The 19220-nt window shown below is 41.5% G+C and overlaps 2 protein-coding genes across 4 annotated transcripts; one reads left to right on the forward strand and one right to left on the reverse strand.

Moving 5' to 3' along the window:
* The first annotated feature begins 382 nt into the window (after positions 1 to 382).
* Positions 383 to 5916, forward strand: slc6a18 (solute carrier family 6 member 18). Of its 2 annotated transcripts, XM_085395496.1 has the most exons (12): positions 383 to 758; positions 1465 to 1605; positions 1887 to 2024; positions 3033 to 3214; positions 3392 to 3502; positions 3579 to 3691; positions 3776 to 3904; positions 3992 to 4148; positions 4271 to 4475; positions 4565 to 4724; positions 4814 to 4976; positions 5698 to 5916. In XM_085395496.1, exons 1-12 carry the CDS (start codon positions 623 to 625, stop codon positions 5914 to 5916), a joined length of 1854 nt encoding a protein of 617 aa, XP_085251622.1. In that variant the 5' UTR covers positions 383 to 622. The 2 variants fall into 2 exon arrangements, with proteins under 2 accessions (XP_085251622.1, XP_085251621.1); XM_085395495.1 differs by having other exon boundaries at positions 3776 to 4148.
* tert (telomerase reverse transcriptase) lies at positions 5002 to 18811 on the reverse strand. Of its 2 annotated transcripts, XM_085395493.1 has the most exons (17): positions 18519 to 18811; positions 16605 to 17880; positions 16328 to 16517; positions 16081 to 16234; positions 15823 to 15990; positions 15525 to 15686; positions 14470 to 14571; positions 14299 to 14384; positions 14101 to 14217; positions 13886 to 13957; positions 13405 to 13593; positions 13046 to 13172; positions 11320 to 11381; positions 10332 to 10456; positions 8099 to 8236; positions 6756 to 6918; positions 5002 to 5937 (listed from the first exon to the last, which is right to left on the reverse strand). In XM_085395493.1, exons 1-16 carry the CDS (start codon positions 18732 to 18734, stop codon positions 6815 to 6817), a joined length of 3288 nt encoding a protein of 1095 aa, XP_085251619.1. In that variant the 5' UTR covers positions 18735 to 18811; the 3' UTR covers positions 5002 to 5937; positions 6756 to 6814. The 2 variants fall into 2 exon arrangements, with proteins under 2 accessions (XP_085251619.1, XP_085251620.1); XM_085395494.1 differs by lacking the exons at positions 5002 to 5937; positions 6756 to 6918; positions 8099 to 8236; positions 10332 to 10456 and adding an exon at positions 10566 to 10878.
* Between the last annotated feature and the right edge of the window lie 409 nt (positions 18812 to 19220).

The raw sequence follows: 19220 nt of genomic DNA on the forward strand, positions 1-19220 counted from the left end.
TTATTATTGACTTTTATGTCTGGAAAAAATGCCCAAAAACATCATTTGATTAGATCGACTTTCATCACTTCAGATTTAGGTTTGCGTACATCTATTCTCAAACTAGAGCACAGAAAGACCCGGTAACCTTTTCACTCATTTTGCAAGAAGATTGTATGCGAGAACAATGTTTGATTAGCTGTTCGGCACAACTCTCCTGATGTCTCTTCCACCCTGTATCTGATTGCTCTGATGTAGGTCGGTGTAGCAGAGAAAAGCATCACCAGGTTATCCATTAATTCAAGTTTCAGCACACTCCCATTCTGCGGGAGGGAGGTAAAACCACTAAATCACCCTGGCAAGTGTTTCACCAAACTTCCTGCTGGCTGGATGTCTCAAAAAGAACAGAATCTGCACCTCTGACTCAGAGACGGGAGGGTCGCACAGAGGATGAAAGAGGAGTGCTGAACATCACGAAGACCGAACCAATCAGGAGTGTAATTCATCCAAAGTACGGAGCAGGAGGAGAATTCTGGACTAACCACAAAATATATGCAATTTGATCAGACTGCATGCTACAATTCCATTAGGTGTATTTTTGTAACACAACTGGAATTGCACTGAGTCTTTTTTCCAGCTGAGGATGGGAAAAGACGCTGGGCCGGAGGAGAGACCCAAGTGGGACAACAAGGCTCAGTATCTGCTGACATGTATTGGTTTTGCAGTGGGAATCGGAAATGTGTGGCGATTCCCTTACCTCTGCCAAATCTACGGAGGAGGTGAGATGCTGCCCTTTTACTCACTTTACACCATCGCTCCTACTGTAAGAGTATCTGTAAGAGTCCTGTTTAATCATCCAGTGTAGAGATGCTTTAATCGGTTTGCATTTCCATTTTGTTTCAGTAGGTATTAACGAACAAACCGGGTCGGTCCCTGAACCTGTCTGGAAATGAATAACTTTATGTATACCTGATTAACCATGGGAATCATTACATACTGTTTGTGAGGAATATATCCACCTTTGTTTGCTTCCTCATACTTACCCAGAGAGATACGCCGAGTCCTCATGCCACGGAGTTCTATAGGAGCCTGCTCTGGGTCAGGCTGTGTAAACAGCCAGTCCAGAAAATGTGTGTGGGCTCTATCACCTTCACATATTGACTTCCCAAAAGACTGTTTCTCAAATCTGCTGAGCTTCTGTTTAACTTTGGCTTAGTCTGTTTAATTGAGTCACGTTTTTCTATTGTTAATCTCCCCTCAGATTTGTTTGGTTTGGAGCTCGTACGGTGAAGCAGCGAGGTGACACGAGAAGTTAATAATTTTTTAAAAATTTTGTAAATATAGTGGGTTTTTCTTTTAAAAAAAAAAAAAAAAAAAAAAGTCAGCCCGATTCCCAGCAACCCAGTGTGTTTTCATTAGCAGAGCTTTGCACTGTAATCATAAAAATGCCTAACTGTAAGATAAATATTTACTTCATGTCTTCAGGTGCATTCCTCATCCCTTACCTGATAGCGCTGGTGTTTGAGGGCCTCCCCCTGCTCTTCCTTGAGCTGGCTGTAGGACAGAGGCTCCGGAAGGGCAGCGTGGGTGTCTGGAAGACCATCAATCCCGTAATCGGTGGAGTAGGTGGGTAACCCAAAAAGTAATAGTAAATGTTTTTATGTACTCTACAGTTATACTATTCGAGTGTGTTGCTTTATTTTAACGACATATTAGTTAATCTAAGATTCTTAGTTGTTTTTCAACCCTTTAGTCAACTGTATCATGTACAATAATAAAGTAGAAAGTAAAACAGAATAACCAAAAAATAAATGTTTCTTTTGTTGAAATTGACACCGGTCAAAGATTCCTCATTTTTAAATTCAAAAAATAAAATTAATACCTGAAAAAATCTTTCTTATGTGCAGGCATCGCCTGTTTGATTGTATCGTTTCTGGTGGGCGTTTTCTACAACACCATTCTGGCCTGGGTGCTGTGGTACTTCTTCCACTCTTTTCAGGAACCCCTGCCGTGGAGCACCTGCCCACTAAATGAAAGCCGCATAGGTGAGACAGGAGCACACCTCGGTATTATTCTTGCTTGATAAATTTATGGCCGTACGCCGTGATTCTGCTGCTGCTCCACTGTTTGCAGATTTAATAACAAAGATAAAGTTTAGGATTATCAGTAAAGATTTATGGCTGCCTGCCATGCTCTTGGTAGCATTTCAAGAGAGATTCAGTAAAAAAAAAAAAATACTGCTGGACAGCTTTATGGCACAAAGGGAACATTGCACCACAACATAAAATAAAAAAGACAATGATTTTTTTTAAAGATAGGTGCAACTAAGACATGAGATGAACAAGTAAATAGCAATGATGATGCAGTGTTGGGACTGTTGACGCTCTGCTGAATTTGTAATTTTGCACACTTTTAAACAAATGAACAGTATTTTGTGGTAGTTTCATTTTAATGGAGAGACACAATACCAAACACACCAAAACATGATTTAGAGAAAATCCTTGTTGGCAATCACAGCGGTGAGACGTTTCCTGTAGTTGGTCAGCAGGTTTGCAAAATTCTCAGGAGGATTTTAGTTCACTTCTATTTACAGAAACTCCAAATCTTTTAGGTTTCGTGGCTGCTGTTTGGCAACTCAAAGTTTCACTCCACATATTTTCTATAGGACTGAGGTCTGAAGACTAGGAAGACCACTCCATGACCTTAATGTGCTTCTTCTTTAGCCACTGTTTTGTTGCCATAAAGATCTGTTTTGGGTCATTGTCACATTGGAAGACCGATTTGTGACCAACGTTCAGTGTTGCAGCTGCGGGTTTCTCATCCAAGATGTTTCAGTACGTGGGCCCATACATTGGCACCATTTACAGAAAAATAGTCCCAAAGCATAATGCTTCCAACTCCATGCTTGAGGCAATTGTAATTTTATATTTGTTCTATTTACAAATAGTCGCACCAGCAGTTATCTTCTCACCAACCTTCTTGTCGATGGTGCTTTGGCCCATTCCAGCCTTATGCTGGTCTACAAAATCTTTTGCGTATGTGTGTCCACGTAGACTATAATTTGGAGTGTAAGAAAAGCACTCCGGTAAATTACTTCTGGTACCGTGAAACCCTCAACATCACACCTGACATCGAGATCAGCGGCTCCGTGGAGTGGGGGATGGTGATCTGTCTAGCCAGCGCCTGGTGCATCGTCTACATCTGCTTCATCAAAGGCATCGACTCCATGGGAAAGGTCAGTGTAACTACCAAAAACATTTAATATTTAATGATAGGTTGCAGAACACTGGACGCCTAACCCTGTGCTATCACGATATGTGGTTTCTATCTTACAAAACTGTTCTCCCAAGTCATTACATCTGTCATTTCCCCCCAGAAAACATGTTATTTTAATGTTTCTATATATTTTCAGGCTGTGTATGTGACATCTACCTTCCCTTACCTGGTGCTGACTATTTTCCTGATCCGTGCCCTCACTCTGCCTGGAGCTACTGATGGACTGTTGTACCTCTTCACCCCTGATGTGAGTTGGAGTGAAATTTTTAATCTTTTGTCCCACAAACAGCTGATTTCCTAATCAGATGTTATGCTCGTGACAGTGGCAAACCCTGACGAACCCACGGGTGTGGTTGGACGCCGCCACGCAGATCTTCTTCTCTCTTTCTGTGGCGTTTGGAGGTCTCATATCTTTCTCCAGTTACAATGAAGAGAAGTAAGGACAGACACTTCTTAACCTCCCCCGGTGAACACGGGGTGATTAGTAAGCTCGTCTTTCTCTCGCTCTTTGTGTTGTTAGAAACAACTGCGAGAGAGACGCTGTTCTTGTGGGAGTGATAAACAGCGCAACGTCTATCTACGCCTCCATTCCGATTTTCTCCATCCTGGGGTTTAAAGCCACCACCGCCTTTAACGCCTGTAAAGACGAGTACGTAAGCATGCCTATTTTAGGTGGGGTTTTGCAACTACGTCTTTGCCTGATCCTGAGTACTTACTCTTCAAATCTTATCTGCAGGAACATCCTGGCTCTGACCAATTACTTTGAGTTCTCAGACCAGAACATAACCCTGCAGAACTACGATTACTGGTATGAATATCTAAATACGACATATCCAGAGAAATTCCAGAGTCTGTCCCTGAGGGAGTGTGATCTACAAAAATTACTTAAGCAGGTACTCACTCCATCTTATAGTCATTCTTCTATCCTCGAGCCCCTCCATCCACAAACACTGGTCATTTTCAGACATTGCCATTTCAAGTATCCTCATTAGCTTCTTGTTTTTTTTATCTTCAGAGTGTTTCAGGTACTGGCCTGGCTTTTATCGTGTTCACTGAAGCGGTGATATCGATGCCAGGCTCGCAGGTATGGGCCGTACTGTTCTTTGTCATGCTCTTTAGTTTAGGTCTCTCCTCCATGTTTGGTAACATAGAGGGTGTCCTCGCGCCCCTCAATGAACTCAAACTATTGCCCAGGTGGATGCCCAAGGAACTCATATCAGGTACTTGCACATCAGCTTGTGCTTTTTAAGTCAAAAACAATTTCCTTTGAATTCCCTCTTTTAAACTTTCACCTTCTTCACTTCTGCAGTGGTCATCTGTTTGATATCCTTCTTGGTGGCGCTCCTCTTCACCTTGAGCTCAGGCAACTACTGGGTGGAGGTGTTTAATGGTTACGTGGGATCTGTACCTCTGCTCATCATTGCTTTATTTGAGATTATTGGAGTTATTTACTTCCGTGGAATGAAAACGTAACTTTTTCTCCTCTTCTTCCTGAACATAACACTGTAAACTTCACTAACAATCATAATTCATATCTGTTTTACGTCTCCTCTGCCAGTTTCAGTGACGACATCTATATCATGACTGGGAGGAGGCCAAACATCTTTTGGAAGGCGTGCTGGATGGTGATCAGTCCTTTACTGCTCCTGGTGGTGTTTGTTGCCTATGTGATTGTCCAGGCACAGACACGTCCCACCTATCAAGCATGGAACCCAGATTATGTAAGCAGGAAAGCCAAGAATTGAAGAATGAATCTACTCATAAGTCAAGATTTTATTAGGTGCAGTTTGTTTGCTCCTCTATTTATCTTCAGAACTGCTCCAATTTTCTGTTCCATCACATCCCAAAGGTACATTACTGGATTGAGATCTTTTAATTGTGGAGACAATTTGAGTACAGTGAAATGATCTGAGCTGTGAGTCATAGCGAGTTATCCTGAAGGAAGATGCTACTAAAAATCAAACTGACTTCTGAAATGAATCCAGCAGCCAGACTTTTACCTGAGAAGCGACTATCTGTAATGTCTGTTAACAAACAAGCAAGAGTTTAAAAATGTCTATCAAAACCTACATTTTAACAAATATGTCGATTAATAAATATAGACCGGCGGGATAAAATGACAGCTCAGTCCTTTATGGGATTTTATGAGCCTGAAATATCTCTTGGTTGGTTTCGATAACCTTAAGTTAGCCCTAAAGCACTAAAACAGCAACCACTGACCAAAGTGCTGGACACAGCAATAAAAAATAGAATTTAAATAAAGTAAATCAATATAAAAAATGAATTGAATTAGTCAAGCTAAGCTAATTGCCTGCTTGCTGGTTGTTGCGCTCTATTTAACCCGAAGAAAGAAAATTAGCGCATTTTACCAATTTTAAACCATATTTTATAATTAAATAAATAAATGTCCTTCATTGTTTCCACCTTGATCTTTCTTTTCAGGAAAAATTCCCTGAAACTGAAGAGAAGCTTTATCCAGACTGGGTCTTTGCCATAATCATCCTCCTCTGCGTGGTGCCTGTGATTTCCATTCCTCTGGTGGCCCTCTACCAGCTGCTTCGTGGCAGATTCAGAAAGTCCTCGGTTGGGATGGAATTGAATCCCTACGACAACGACGCCTTCGTGACTGACACACAGGAACAGAAGACTCAAAGGGCTTAAGGACTGTGGAGAGTAAAAATGCTGCCATACAGCAAAAATCCAGATGTTTATCACTGCTTTTCATCAAAATTCACTAGAATTTCATACAGATTCTGATGTTTACTTGACATATGAAACATTACATTACTTCCCTTGAAAATAAAACAGGATTTATTTAACAGTGACATTCTTAATTTTCATTTTACATATTTTTTACATATCATATATCCAATATAACATTATATCCATTACACACCTTTCTTTGACTCCAAATATATGAATCTGCACAGTTGAACATAGTAAAAATAAAAGAAAATAAAAAAAGAATACAGAACCCTTCAGGTTTGTTCATTTCTGAACAACTTTAGCATTATCTAAAGAACTGAGCATATGTGATGTAACACAAAAGTAAAAAAAAAAAACAATCCTTTGGTGAATGGCTCACAACTTCTGTGACGTATGTCCTCACATGCTCTTTATGGAAAACTACTACAAGGTGTAAATCAAAGTCCACAAAGACACACACAGCTATGGGCTGAGACCTGCTCTATTACAGTAGCTGCATGACTTTCAATTACCGATCTTGACAGGTTGCTGTTGTTTGATTGTGTGCGTTTATGACTGAGGTTTAGCACTTAAGTGTTTTGCAGCACACGACTAAGTACTGTGTTTTCCAGACATGTTTCCTGACACTCTAGATCCGAAAGATGTCATGTATTGGTTTGAGGTTTTTTTGGTGATATATATTGTTAAAACACTTACAACTTAAGAATTAAACAATGCAAAAGAAAAAAAAAAAAAGGCTTTTAATATGTTTTTAACAAAAAAGGGGAGGGAATCTAGATTAAATAAATCCATACCTTTAATCTCCGAGTATTGTTCTGCGGTCATGTTGGAAACTGGGACTAGGAATAGTAATTTACGTCTGAATGGCCAAGAAGTCGACTGGAGTCCTGGGGTTAGCGGCCTGCCGCACCCTGGCCAGCCTCAGGTCCCCCAGACACCGCTCCAGACTGCGCTTTCCTGTAAAAAGATAAAGATAAGAAGCTTTTTATTTCCTTCTTTGGTGACAAACTGTAAAATCAAATGACAGGTGCCAATAAACTGCAGATTATACATGTAAAATGATATGTGTATATTGGCTAAATTAGGTGCACCTCTTACAAAGTCCACATTTAAAAAGAATCAGCCTTCCTGGAAAGCGACAGGAAGGACAGCCTTTCGTAGTGAAATCGAAAAGCTTCATTTTTCCAAACTGTAGTACTTTTATTTTGTTTTTAATTATTCTTGCCTAATTAAGCATCCACACACACATACACACAGGCAGCGGTTATTTTATCCTGCTGTAGTCCTCAAAGGTTCACCACAGCAAACAAATCTGCATGTTTGATATGGGACTTTACACCAGATGCCCTTCTGGATGCCCCTCCTAGAAGTGCACAAACTCGTGACCCCTTCAGGCTGTCTCTTCGTGTCTCCTCCTTTTGCACGTAGGGAGGAAACAAAGAGACTCCTACTGATAGTATGCACATGCACTTCTTTGGATGTTATTTGTGACTCTGCAGCAAATTATTTTTGATATGCAAATACAACTTAATATGTGAGCAGAACAAGAGTCTGCAACTGACAAAAGTGTCAGTGGTGTTGGGGATCGTCAAAATTGCTGGGCTCATGAAAAAAAGAAATGTACAGCCAGATTTTATCCACAATGAAAGATCATCTGGAAAGCATCCAATTGGCTTCAGCCTCATTTTTCAGCAACAAAATGATCCAAGACAGACTGCTAATGCAGTAAAAGCAATGGATAGAAAAAACACACAGTGCAGCACTATCAGTTTTGGATTGGCCTCCCCAGAGCCCAGACCTCAAAGAGAAACAGCCAAGATCCAAAGAAGAGCTGTGAATGTGCTTCAAGAAGCCTGGAGAACTATTCCTGAAGCCTCCTTAAAGAAATTACAAGAAAACGTAAAAGAAAAAAGGTAATCATACCAAATTCCAACTGTTTTAGAATTGCACTTTGTTTTGTCTTGTATTTCCATGTATTTTTGCACATGTTTTAATTCATCACTGTGCCCATTTTCCATTTTAGCAACAAAATCTAAAGGAAAACTGAGATGCTCAGACTTCTGCAGAGTACTTTGCGTAACATTTTAATTGCATTTTTTGGAAGAAGAATCTGAACATCACTTTTGAGACTACATACGTTTGTGCAGGTGTGCGAGCAGATCTTTATAGAGAAGACGGTGTTGTGACAGCACCAGCAAGAAGCACAGACAGAAAAGCAGCTCCACTGCTTCGTACTGCACAATCCCCGTCTGGGCCTTATCACCTAAAATCAGTCCTAGAGAGGCAAAGAGAGAAGAAATTAAGTTATTAATGTGTTTGCTCAGGTGGCTGAAGGAAAATGGGTTGAATTTTACATCACAGCTCAGTAACACTGCAGCAATTGTGGGTTACAATCCAGTACTATCCAGTGAATAGTTTAGCTTATCCTATAATAACACATGTTAATGAAATTAACATAGCGTTTACTCACTTTAGTAATACTATAGCAACCTGCTAAAATAAATGGTTATATCAATGCAGTACGTATGCTGACAACATATTGTGATATTACAGGATACCATCAGCCTAATATCCTCAAAATCACATTGAAACTGTTTAAACTATCATCCCCAGCAATTTGTGCGCTGTAAATAATGTTTATATTTATTTAAACATTCAAAAGTCTTAGGGTTAATTAAGCGCACACAACACTGCTGCAAACTAGGAATTTACTATGTGGTTTAGTCTAATGTTTAACTTTCCAGGCTGAATGAGGTTATAAATCTCCTGATTCTCCTAAACGTACCATGAATACACAGAATGAACTATAATGGAAAACAAACGCAAATTACTACCATACATCCTGAACACATGCCAAAATAACTGACAGAAGTAGAAGTAGAAGAACTTCTACTTCTAGAACATCAGAAAATATCTGGCTGTGCAAAAGTCTTGAGCCACCCTTCATATTTTTCTTAGCTGGACATTTTAAGCAGTCTTGAGCAGCAGTTCTCCGGGCTTTATGAAGATCTTTTAAAGTTTTTCTTTGGACATCATCTGCTTTTTCACTCATTTTCACTTCAGTCATGACCATTTTCACAGGACTGTTTCTTTGTTAAGCCACTTGACACTGGCCTGAATCGTTCAACATAAAAAGGGCAGCTAACCCAAATGCCAAATTTTAATAAGAACTCAACTGTAAATTACCGGAAACAGGTTTTCCAGAGTGATTAATCCAAATTTGCAATTTGCTGTTCAAGTTATTGAAGCATTGTGGGAGCACCTTGATAGAAAGTATACTTCTGTTACTGGAATTCCCACTGCCTGACCCGACGAAGCCTCGAACCATGTTAACCATTTGCCACACAGTCACCCTGACGCCACTATATTCCTCGCTCCTTTAAACTGTTTGCACAAGAATAATTAGCACCCCTGCGGAGTGTGGTCTCCGCAGGGGTGCTAATAAAAAAAAATAAAGTATGCATTAAATACAATACCATCTATATAATTTAAAAATAAGTGACATTAAACTAGCACGCAGTGATTAAGAAGATGTAGATAACTGAAAATGAAAAAGGATAAAATATAACAGCTCTGAAAGCGTCCAACTCGCAAGTATGTGGGACTCATTAACTCACAGGAGCACATTAACTTGGCTCTGCTGTTATTTGCCAACATCCAGTTTGGAGAGGAGTAAGTTTAACTGCTGTAACTGATCCTGAGTCTGCCATTTCATGTAATATAATACATTTTTGTATTCTCTCCTGTTTTCATCTGCTCGTTTAACTGGGAGCACTGACATCTCAGGGTGTTAGCGACACAATTATCACACTCTCACTGAGCTTTCACAAGCGACATCACCCGAAAAGGGCGCCCTCTGCTGGCCACGAGCCTGATGCCACTGCTGTTTGCTGTTCGGCTTAAACAAATCTATAGTATGGTAAACAGGACACCACAGCAGTACTCTGAGTGCATCTCTACCTCTAAAATCCAGCTTGTGTGGCTGCTATCTTAAGTAAATATTAAATCTATAAGGAAAATGAGAGGGAAGCATCCCTGTCACCAAAATGGATCAAACCATAAAGTTCCCAGATTGAAGAGCAACCGAGTAAAACTTGAGGAGCAAAAAAGGCACAAAGTAAAATGTGCTAAGGTCCAAAACATTAAGCACATCATAGCAGTGCTGGATTTTTTGCCCTGGTTGTCAGTCTTCTTATACCTGAACATCTTGTTTTTTTCCAACTACCCACATTACTCTTTAAAACTGCAGGATCTTACTTCACAATACAACTTGCAGAGATGCTATTACTTGATTTGAACGTGTTTATATCAAACTACTGCCCACTATTACCAATCAGTAACAAAGTGCTGCTGTGAAATGCAAAAGTTGCCTTTGTTGCTGCGTCTGATGAGCTTGTTGCAGTACTGGGCCATCTCCCATATCAGCTGCAGAAAGAAGACGGGGTTCTTGGAAACGGTCTGACCAAAGGGCAAACTTTGGGCACAGACGTGAAATCTGAAGAGGAAAAAAAAAAAAAAAAAAAAAACAGGAAGACTCACACAAAAACTGTAAATGAGGACAGGTTCAGTTAGACATTTACATTTAGAGATAAACAACAGGACAATTATTTCTTTTTTTTTTTTTTTCTTTTTGCCTGTCCCGTTTGGCTCTTTTGCCATCAGAATTATTGTCTAAAGGCGAAGAAAGATGCCCAACGGATTTACTTTACCAAATTGACCATCCCAGCCTTGCCGTAATGGTCCATTTGATTCACCTTTTATTGTTTATTTTATCTTCACTTGCTGAATATGGGACAGACTTGACTGGGGGAAAGAAAGAGGGAAAGAGAAACAGCTGAGAAGAGGGACGGGGGAGAAGGGCAAAAAACAACTGAATGAGCAGAGAAAAAAAATGCATATATCGATCACCTGGATCACCTGCTGAGAAAGAAAAAAGAAAACAAGCAGAAGAGAACAAGAGTAATAGAATAAAAAACATCACAATGATGTATGGGAAGATGACAGTAAATACTAAATATTAAACATTATTGTGCAGCACATAAGATCGACAGCACACAGTGTGCTTTGAGGTAGGAGCCAAAAAGGGTGTAGTTTGTGTGTGTGAGCACCCTTGTGTACACCTGTGAGCATGGACGCGCTTGTTTTTTTAAAAGGTTCCTTCATGTAATGATCTGCTAGAGAGTGTGGGGAGCCACGGGACAATTATTTCTAATCTCGGTGCAGGTACTGATTAATATAACCCAGATTTTTACCCAACTGGAAGCGATTCATGTTGAAGGTTCCCAGTTTGTGTTTATTGTCCATGTATTTTGATGTTACAGGTGGGTAAATGCACCAATCTGACACTGACAACAGTACCTGTACGCATGCAGCAGCACCATCTTGTACATGTTCTTGTAGACCGCTTCAAGAGAATTAGTCTGAGGAGAAAAATTTATAGATTAATGTAACGGAAAGCAAGTAGTTTACTAACATACTGATACAAGATTTCTTCATTGATTGCTCAGGTCGGATTTTCCTGTTAGTCAAAACAGAAAGCAGCTCCAAACCCTGCTGCTCCCTCTGCCATGCTTTACAGCTGGGAATTGAATTTGATTGCTTTATGGTCACTTTGGTTTTTCCTCAAAAGTACAGTTGTATAAAAAGATGGACATCGCCTCAGTGATATCGCACATTGGTTTTAGGCTGTGCATTTTGAAGGCCCAGTATTCGAGCTTTGACCAGTGCCGTCCTGTTCTGAGCCAAGTGTGACCAAATTTGAGTAAGAGGGAAGGAAAAAAAGAAAAAGAAAAAAAGAAACATGGCAGCGCAGCTTAGCTTGACAAAATTGCATTCGAACAAACCACAAGTCTTCTGGAACAATGTGCTTTAGACAGATGAGACCAGACTGGAGATTATTTTGAAAAGCAATAATCTCCAATTTGTTTGATAAAAACAGCACATCAGCACAAACACCTCATGCCAACGGTCAAACACGGTGTGGAGGGGTGATGATTTGGGCTTTTTTTTGCAGCCACAGGTCCCGGGTACCTTGCAGTCATTGGCTGTATCCCAATTAAGGGTCTGCAGCCTTAAAGGCCGCATTTTAAGGCCGATTATGTCACAGCGACGCGACGAAGGTTGTCCCAATTCGAAGGCTGCTCGAAATGCGGCCCTCAAATGCGTCCTTCATTTCCCTGAATTTTAAGGATGTGGCGGTGTAGACTTCGTGGCCCAACATATCCCAGAATGCATAGCGCGGCGCTGGGTGTGGATAATTTTGCCGAAAAAAAAAAAACAGCGGATGACGGGCTATATTCCGTACTTGAACTATAAGTAAGTACTGAATATTATGTCACTTATTTATGTGCAAATGTTTAATAACGAAGAACACTAAAACATTACTGTTGGCCACATGTCGGCAAAGTTATGTGACGTTTGTACTAACTTGGTTTTAAAGCCTTTACTTTAAAATACACGCCGTCCAATAGCTGACCTTAATCCTACAGAGAATGATCAAAGCTCATGTAGAAACAAACAAACAAATGAACAAAAGATTTTCTCCTTCATTTCTGTCAAACAAAGCTGTATGACACGTTTCCAGCTGTTAGTATCATGGTTGCTAGGCAACCTTGGCAGCACGACGGAGGCTAGACCATCCCATTTTACAAGCCTCGCACTTCCGGCGTTAGCGGTCTTTAAGTACGCGGCCCTTGTGGGCCGTTAAGGCTGCGTACTTTTAGGCTGCAGACCCTGAATTGGGATACAGCCATTGAGACGATAAACTCCCGTGTATTACAAAGTACGCTAGGATCAAATGTGAGGGCATCTGCCTGAAAGCCAAAGCTTGGCTGAAACTGAGCCATGAAACAAGACAATGATCTCCAGGATGCCAGCTAATGTGCAACAGAATGGTCCAGTCGAACATCCAAGTCTTGAAAAAAAAAAAAAGAAAAGCTTTAACAGCATGTTTTGATCTGTGTACTCAGCTTTTGCCAAACTGCACCTTCCCATAATAGTCCACAATCATCAGATCTAAAAGAATGTGTCAATGTTTAACAGTTACGGCATTCTGAAACGTCTTAAAAATATTTTTGTTCCCGACCTTCAAGTCAAAGAACAGGGCATGACACTTGAGCCTGAGGATAGCCATTAGTTTCCTTTTCATCTGCTGTCCTGCAGAGTGGGATGAACCCAGAGTAAGGCTGTAGCGCAGAGACAGTCCAGCATAGCTGTGAAACAAGGAAAAAAGCAAGAAAATTTAAAAACAACAAAACATTCAGAACTACAGAGAGATTTTTGTTTGACCAGAGGATCATTCATCTATGCCAGAATTGGCTCACGTTTATGAGTAGGAACAAAGTTCAGCCATAAACTATAAAGCCTTGACAACAGGCCCAAGGAGACACCACAATATAACACAATAACTGTGCAGTATAATTACAGCTGGAATGGACCTTTCACCTGGAATAGTCTTTATAGACGTCCAGTGTGTGGGTGTCCAGCAGCAGTCCACACCAGGGGAAGAGGCAGCGAGGGGGCAGCATGCGAATGTCGGGACAGGAAGCCGCGCTTCCCGATACCTGAAAGTTCAAAACCACCTTCTGCGGGTTGACTGCCAGACCATACTGTGGCACTCCGGCCAGCAAGATCCTACACACAAAGAGCAAGCGGCATTATAAATGCACTAAAATAAGCAGCTTTGCATGATTTGCAGTTTGAAAAATAAATAAATACATGTAAAAACTCTCTATTTCTCTTATACTGAGACTTTGTGCAGCTCACCAGGTCATCCACTGTCTCAAGCAAGCTGTTCAGAATAACTATATATGTGGATGCATTTATTTGGGGTTATACAGAAAACTGCAAATCCCATTCCAGTCCCCTACTCCAAAATATATTGTGCAGTAACACAGAATATTTAAAACTGAACTGAAAGTAATACTTGAGAAAAGCTTGTGCTTCATGTTGGTCTGGTGTAATCAGAAGGAAGTCATCCACCAGTCTCATCAAACACCTGCAGGACACAAGGAGAGCAAAATAACAGCCACAGTGGACCAAATCAAGAGCTACAGCACAGAAAGAGTGCCCTCTTCTGCCCATGATGGGTAATATGTATACAAGCTGGAGCTGACTGAAATACAGCGAGGTCTAATGTACCCTTTGTGTCCTGGAATATCTTTAAACAGGAGATTCTCCATGTGGCCGTAGCAAAGGCAGCAGAGCAAACTAGATACAACCGATCCCTGAGGAATCCCCCGGAACTGACGGTACGTCCTGAAACATAAAGGGACAAAATAGACGTAACTGCCTTGATGACATCAAAATGTTTTAGAAAACGGTGTTCGAGAATCTTACTTTTTCCCATACTGAACAACACTCCCAGTTAGCATTTGGGTAAAGAACTGCAATGCCTCTCTGCCATGAAGATCTGAGCAAAAGTGCTGCAGCAAGGAAAAGTAATGCGTTCAGGACTTAAGCACACAATTTGCCCAGCCACAGCAAACCACGCGATGAAGCCAGAGTTACCTGTTCAACCAGGATGGCGTGATGAACTTTGCCTTTTCTCTGCAATGACGTCGAAAAGCCCTTCATGTTGGTGGATCCTATGTTATCCTCCAGGAAATCTGCCTGTGTTAACCAAAACAAAAAAAGACCGACTTTCACTCATAAATAATGTTTATATATGGTGGTTTTCACAGATTCTTCTTCTTAAATTGAGTTTAACTTAGTTTGATGGCCATGTCTGCCAAAGGGTTCAGCGATGTGTTTGTTGACCTGTGCGCTTAGATCAGGGTGTGGCACACATTAATTTCCATCGGTTAAAATTAATTGCCCACTGCTGATCTAGATGGTTGTGCTGGGTTATTTGTTGGTCATAATGTCAGTATAGCTGGAGTGACTTGGTTTAACCAGACATGTAACTATATTTATGATAGGGAACAGGCATACATACACTAACTCCTCCTAGATGCACGGATCAATCTGGATGAAACTCATTATATAAACTGGGTAAGGTCGCAGGATTATCAACATCTACATCGCTTATAACACTCTAATCCTTACAAATTACATATAATATGTCTAGCAGCTGAACTACAGCAACATTAAATGTATGCTGCAGGCATGTTGTTGTTCATAAATACATTTTGTTAAATAATTTTAGTACAGTGGCACTTTGAGAGTCACTGGAATGTGTTGTCAAGCATAACTGTGCCTGTGTTCATCTGACGGTGACACTGACAGTAAGTTACAGTGTCTAATAATCAGTCCGACTGACTAGTTTATATAATGAATATGTAGTTTGCACAGAAGAAGAAAAATATGGGTTTTTTTTATTGATTTGATTGGTGCTTATGAGCAGCCCTTTTTGCAGTCGCACTGTACGTAGCGATATAATAAAAATAAAGAATAACATGTAAATTAAAATGTATGCGTTTTAATCCAACAAATACACCAGGCTAGCAGGTATAACACTAGTTTAAGTAATGTGATGTTAACTAATATTACCATAAATGTCATTTTTGGACTAATTAATACTATGTATGCTCTCAGATAAGCATGTTTGCAGATCGGATGGCTACCTGTCTGACAAAGGCCTTTTTCAGGCCTTCGTGTGAGTCTGCCCAGATCTTGGCATAGCGGCGGATGGTAAAGAGTTCATCGTGGACAGGTGACAGGGCTTGGCCAATCACCTCTATGAGTTTGTCATGCGGCAAACTCTCATAGGCTCCACTCACGTCCATCTTAAACAAAGAGGAAAAAGCTAAATTATACATTACCTATACAATATGTCCATATTAGTGTGCTGAAATTTACAGCTGTATTATCCTTAAAATAAATTGAAAGTTCTCTGCCAAACTATTAAATGTAACAACTCACCTTAACAAAATAGAGGGGTTGTGGTTTTTCTTTCTGCGCTGGTGCCAAAGAGCACAAAACTTTGTGGATGTCAGTCATCCCCCACACTGTGGATCCCAGTAGTGATGGAGTGGCACGCACACAGGCCCGCAGCATATCCAGCAAGTCCCTGACACGACCTCGGTAGAGCTGTAGGGAGGACCAAAGAAAAGTTGAAAAACCAGCCCATGGACACAGGATGTAATAACAGACAAGTCTGAGGTAACTGTTGGTGCGTACCCTTGTTTTGGCATCTGCTCCTATGACTCGTGTGATAGGCCTCATGCCATCAGTCTTGGGAATGAAGCGAAGGCGGGAGATGACGGTGCCTTTGGGCAGGGATGCCACCTGAGCTGGAGTCAGCTCCTCCATCTGGCCTTTGGAAAGGTGACCTCTACATGAAAAGAAAATTTTGTTCCTTTTTTTTGGAAGTATGCCTCATGTCTGTATGTATGCTGGCTACTGTAGTAATGTTGTGTGAGTGTACCTGAAGGCCAATTCTTGCAGTTTGGTCCAGACTTCCTGCCTGTAGAACCTGATGGCGTTCTTCTGCCCAATACTCTCTGTTGCATAGAAACAGGCTCTCACAAGGCCTGTAACATATCCATCCAGAAGCCAAGCCAAGAACTGACCCAGGACCTGTGTCCGATACGCAAGCTCGCTGGGTGGAAAACGGCCTGCAGATGAGTTACATTAGTTAGGTCGGGCATGAAACACGAAGCCATGAAAAAAAAAAAAAAAAAGACCATTGGTGCTAACCTCACCTGTTTTACTCCTCTTCAACCAATCACAGTCATTCACCTTTATCTTCCACATCAGTTCAGCCAGTGAGAGCCTCTCAAACTTGCCACTTTGCAAGAAAGTCCTGACCCTGGCAAAGAAATGCAGCCGGTTTTGATCAGAGCCCCACAGTTCTTGTGGGATCACAGAAGAGAGGCATTCCCGGACAAACAGGTAAACCCTGTGCGGTGCACAGTGCTGAGGTAAGAGTGAGTTTAGTTCTCCCTGTCCTGCATTGCTCTCCTCCATTGATGGACATAACCTCTGTAGTATTCTGGTGTAGGGACATCTCCTGTGTTGTTGTAAGAGCTGCCTAAACAGGGGGACCAAGCCAAAGAACCGCTGGGAGAGTTTTTTAGGCTTCCTCTCTACTCCATTCAAATGCGCTAGTCCCTCGAAGAAGACTATTCTTACCAGATCTTGTCCTTGAAGCCTTCTGGATCCATGAGCAGTCTTCTTCCTCCTGTTAAGAAGAAAGCCACGCATGCCCCTGCCCCCATACAGGAATCCCAGGGTACGGATAAAACATTGCGAGGGTGGTAAAGGGGGGAAAATCCCTGTTCTCCAACTAGGACCACCCTCCAAGGGAAGTACAAATGTTGGCATTTCAACAGGCTGTTTGAAAGCTGTAGGTGGTGCTGATTCCACAGCCACGGCCTGTCCTTCCTTTTCAGAGCCAACTTGTTGGATCGCCTGTTGATGTTCTACAGATGCTACTCGCCTCCTCTTTCTTGAACAAACTGCCACCTCCTCCTCTTCTCCAGTTTCCCATTTTCTTTTCCCTTTTGTCCCTCCTTTATTCCTTCTTTTCATCTTCTTGCTTGCAGGAGTCACAACTGTGCATTTCTGTTTCAAACTCACTGACCCTCGACAGCTCTCAGTCTTGGTACGATTATGTTTCCTGACTCGCGGCTGGAGAAAAAACCCACAAGAGGCCGTGGTCATGGACACCCTGTCATAGACTGGAGGGCCGCACACCTGGAAAGCACACGAAGGAGGAACTGCCACAAACACAGAGCAGCTCTCCAGGAGATACTGCGTGATGTCTGTGCCCAGACGCGTTATGACTTTTTTCCACAGGTCACTGCCGTGGATGTAGGCAGCACTCTGTGTTACATCGCCTTGGAATTTGAGGAAATCTGCATCCCGATCCTCCTGAGCCAGCGTCTGAAAATTATACCCATGTGCCAAGACATTCCTTTTTCTTTTTCTTTTTAGAGTGTTGAGAACAAACGCCAGTAGTTCAGGCAGACTGCAGATCTGTGGAAAGTATGAATACATAAGAAGAGGCCATCTGCCATTAAGCTGTTAAATCTTGACGAAGGCAAACTCTTTGCTATATTAGCCCAGAGACAAAACAATAATCTGAGTTCTTTATTCTTCTATGTAATTAAAATTACCTCAAAGTTACAGCTTGCCTTACTAACTAGAGCCATTAAATCAAAGAGTCATGGCACTCGAAAGATCCTGAAATGAAATATCCCACGTATAACTTAGCACAGTGAAAACCCTTTCAGAGTATTATTCTGGGGCCCGCCCCGTGTCCTAGTGTAGAGCCGGACGAATATATCGGGCGATATTAACTATCTGTCATTATAACTGGATACATTTAAACATGTCTAATAAAGGAGAAAAGGGGGGGTGCCCCAAAAGAAAAAAAGAGGACCTCGCTGAAGCTGAAATATCCTCCAGCAGCGCACATTTTACTCCCAGCTTAGTTTCAATGAGAAAAAAAAAAATATAGGAGTGTAACATGGTTTCCTGGCTTTAACATTATAACAGCATGGCAGGCAGAGTTAGCTACACCGCTTCAAACGTCCACAGAGGAGTGCGTGTCAACTCCTCAGGACTAACCTGGGAAATGTACATGTATACTTTTCAATAGGGCGAAACGTTACCTGTTTGCAGCTCGCTACCTTCTGTAGCTCCTTGTCAAAGCACACAAAAACACTCCTAACGAACGATTTGAAACGGTTTGTATCTGTCTGCTCAATGAGAGCTGCTTTCTGTCCCTCTCTGAACACGATGCTGTCCGAAAACTCCTCCAGTGTCTGCGTGTGCCGGTACAATAACCGAAGGATATCCAGCACACCGGACATATCAGTCGCAGACATACCGACTGTGTTCGGAGCACTTGGAAAGAGGTTAGCTACTTTACAACTGGATTTAGCTATGTTTCACGTTTTAAGGGCCCGGGAAAGCGGTTTATTAGAGCCGGCCAATCAAAAGTTCTCATACTAAAGGGGGGAATTTACTGTTGACCAATGACAAACAGGTAAAGGCTTGTTGTCTTTTGGCACGAGTGTAGTGGAAAAAGTGACAGTATCACGTGCTATGAGAACTGCTCACCAGAGATCATTCATTCTGTCACCAGCATTATATGGGCACCACAGGCGGTTAAAGCGACATTTGTTTATGACCTTAAAATTACATTTTAATTATAAAAAAAAAAACCCGCAAACGAAGCCTTCAGAAGAACAACAACGATAAAGTTTTCTACCTGGTGTGCCTCTGCCAAAGTCCACAGAAATGCCAAGAAACACAATAAGCACACGGGTGGTGTTTACCTTCATAACGTCCAGTTTGTAACAGTATATTTT

Source organism: Rhamphochromis longiceps, linkage group LG22 (assembly GCF_057381845.1).
Source record: "Rhamphochromis longiceps isolate RC_006_pf linkage group LG22, R_longiceps_female_GT1.1, whole genome shotgun sequence".
Classification (NCBI taxonomy): Eukaryota; Metazoa; Chordata; class Actinopteri; order Cichliformes; family Cichlidae; genus Rhamphochromis; species Rhamphochromis longiceps.

Coding starts and splice junctions, on each gene's coding strand:
- slc6a18 (XM_085395495.1), top strand. CDS start 623: ATGGGAAAAGACGCTGGGCCGGAGGAGAGACCCAAGTGGGACAACAAG. Junction 2,025..3,032: donor ACTAAATGAAAGCCGCATAG/GTGAGACAGGAG, acceptor GTGTCCACGTAG/ACTATAATTTGGAGTGTAAG. Junction 4,149..4,270: donor TACAAAAATTACTTAAGCAG/GTACTCACTCCA, acceptor TTTTATCTTCAG/AGTGTTTCAGGTACTGGCCT.
- tert (XM_085395493.1), bottom strand. CDS start 18,734: ATGTCTGCGACTGATATGTCCGGTGTGCTGGATATCCTTCGGTTATTG. Junction 15,991..16,080: donor GAGCAGATGCCAAAACAAGG/GTACGCACCAAC, acceptor TCCTCCCTACAG/CTCTACCGAGGTCGTGTCAG. Junction 14,218..14,298: donor GTTGTTCAGTATGGGAAAAA/GTAAGATTCTCG, acceptor TTTATGTTTCAG/GACGTACCGTCAGTTCCGGG.